At 63.2% G+C, this 882-nt stretch overlaps 1 protein-coding gene across 1 annotated transcript in view; it reads left to right on the top strand.

Annotated features, from left to right (window-relative positions):
* ST6GALNAC2 (ST6 (alpha-N-acetyl-neuraminyl-2,3-beta-galactosyl-1,3)-N-acetylgalactosaminide alpha-2,6-sialyltransferase 2) overlaps window positions 1–368 on the top strand; it is a gene marked incomplete at its 5' end in the record, with an annotated part of 2,064 nt that extends 1,696 nt beyond the window's left edge. The window contains one exon of the mRNA XM_010137757.1: window positions 201–368. Coding sequence (XP_010136059.1) covers window positions 201–368 — 168 coding nt within the window. The remainder of the gene's footprint in view (window positions 1–200) is intronic.
* Between the last annotated feature and the right edge of the window lie 514 nt (window positions 369–882).

Genomic DNA, 882 nt, shown 5'->3' with positions numbered 1-882 from the left:
CCAGGGACAAGCACATCCATCCGCCCTTCGGCTGCTGGGGGCTGGCTGGCTGCTGTAGGGCTGCTGGGTGGGACCAGCGTATGCTGGTGGCTGTCCTGCCTGTGCCACCCCCTGTCCCTGGAGCGGGGGTGATGCATGGTCCACCAAGGTGGAGCCCTGACCCCGTCCTTCGTCTGCCTGTCCCACCTCCCCCCCCACAGGTCAGTGCCTACGGGTTCATCACTGCCAACTACGAGCAGTTCTCAGACCACTACTACGAGCCGGAGAAGAAACCGCTGGTGTTTTATGCCAACCACGACATGATGCTGGAGGCAGCGCTGTGGAGGAGCCTGCACCGGGCGGGGATCATGACCCTCTACCAGCGGTGAGGCCGGGTGGTCGCCCACAGGGGCAAGTTCAAGGACTCCTGTGGCTCTTCTTCCCTTTCCTGAAGGCCACGTTCTCCCTCCCGAGGGCTCTCCCCACTGGACAGCCAGCGCAAGGAGCAGACCCGCTGCGCCGCAGCCGGCAGCGGTGTGATGGTAAGGGGCAAGCCGAAGCTGGTAGAGAAATGTCGCGTTTCCTCAGGGCTCTCCAGCAGCGTTCTGTGGCTCAGTGTGGTTGAACGTGGCCTTTGGAGCACCAAGAAGCACCATGGCATACGGCTGTGACCTCCCAGCCCTGTGACCTCCCAGCCCTGTGACCACGGCTGTGGGGCAGCAGTGGCCCCTGTGAAGCATGGGGGGGTGCCGGAGGAGGATGCTGGAGATGTGTACGTGGCCGCCTCTGGCTGGACAATGCCCTTCACCTTGCCCTGTGCCTCCACCTCCAATGCTTATCAACGTGGTGGGACCACAACAGGCATGGTGCAATCCTTGGACTGGAGACGAGATCACCCAGCCA

Source organism: Buceros rhinoceros, unplaced genomic scaffold (genome assembly GCF_000710305.1).
Source record: "Buceros rhinoceros silvestris isolate BGI_N320 unplaced genomic scaffold, ASM71030v1 scaffold31416, whole genome shotgun sequence".
Lineage (NCBI taxonomy): Eukaryota > Metazoa > Chordata > Aves > Bucerotiformes > Bucerotidae > Buceros > Buceros rhinoceros.
The sequence above is the reverse complement of the archived record's forward strand: the minus strand, read 5'-3'. Positions and strand labels throughout refer to the sequence as shown.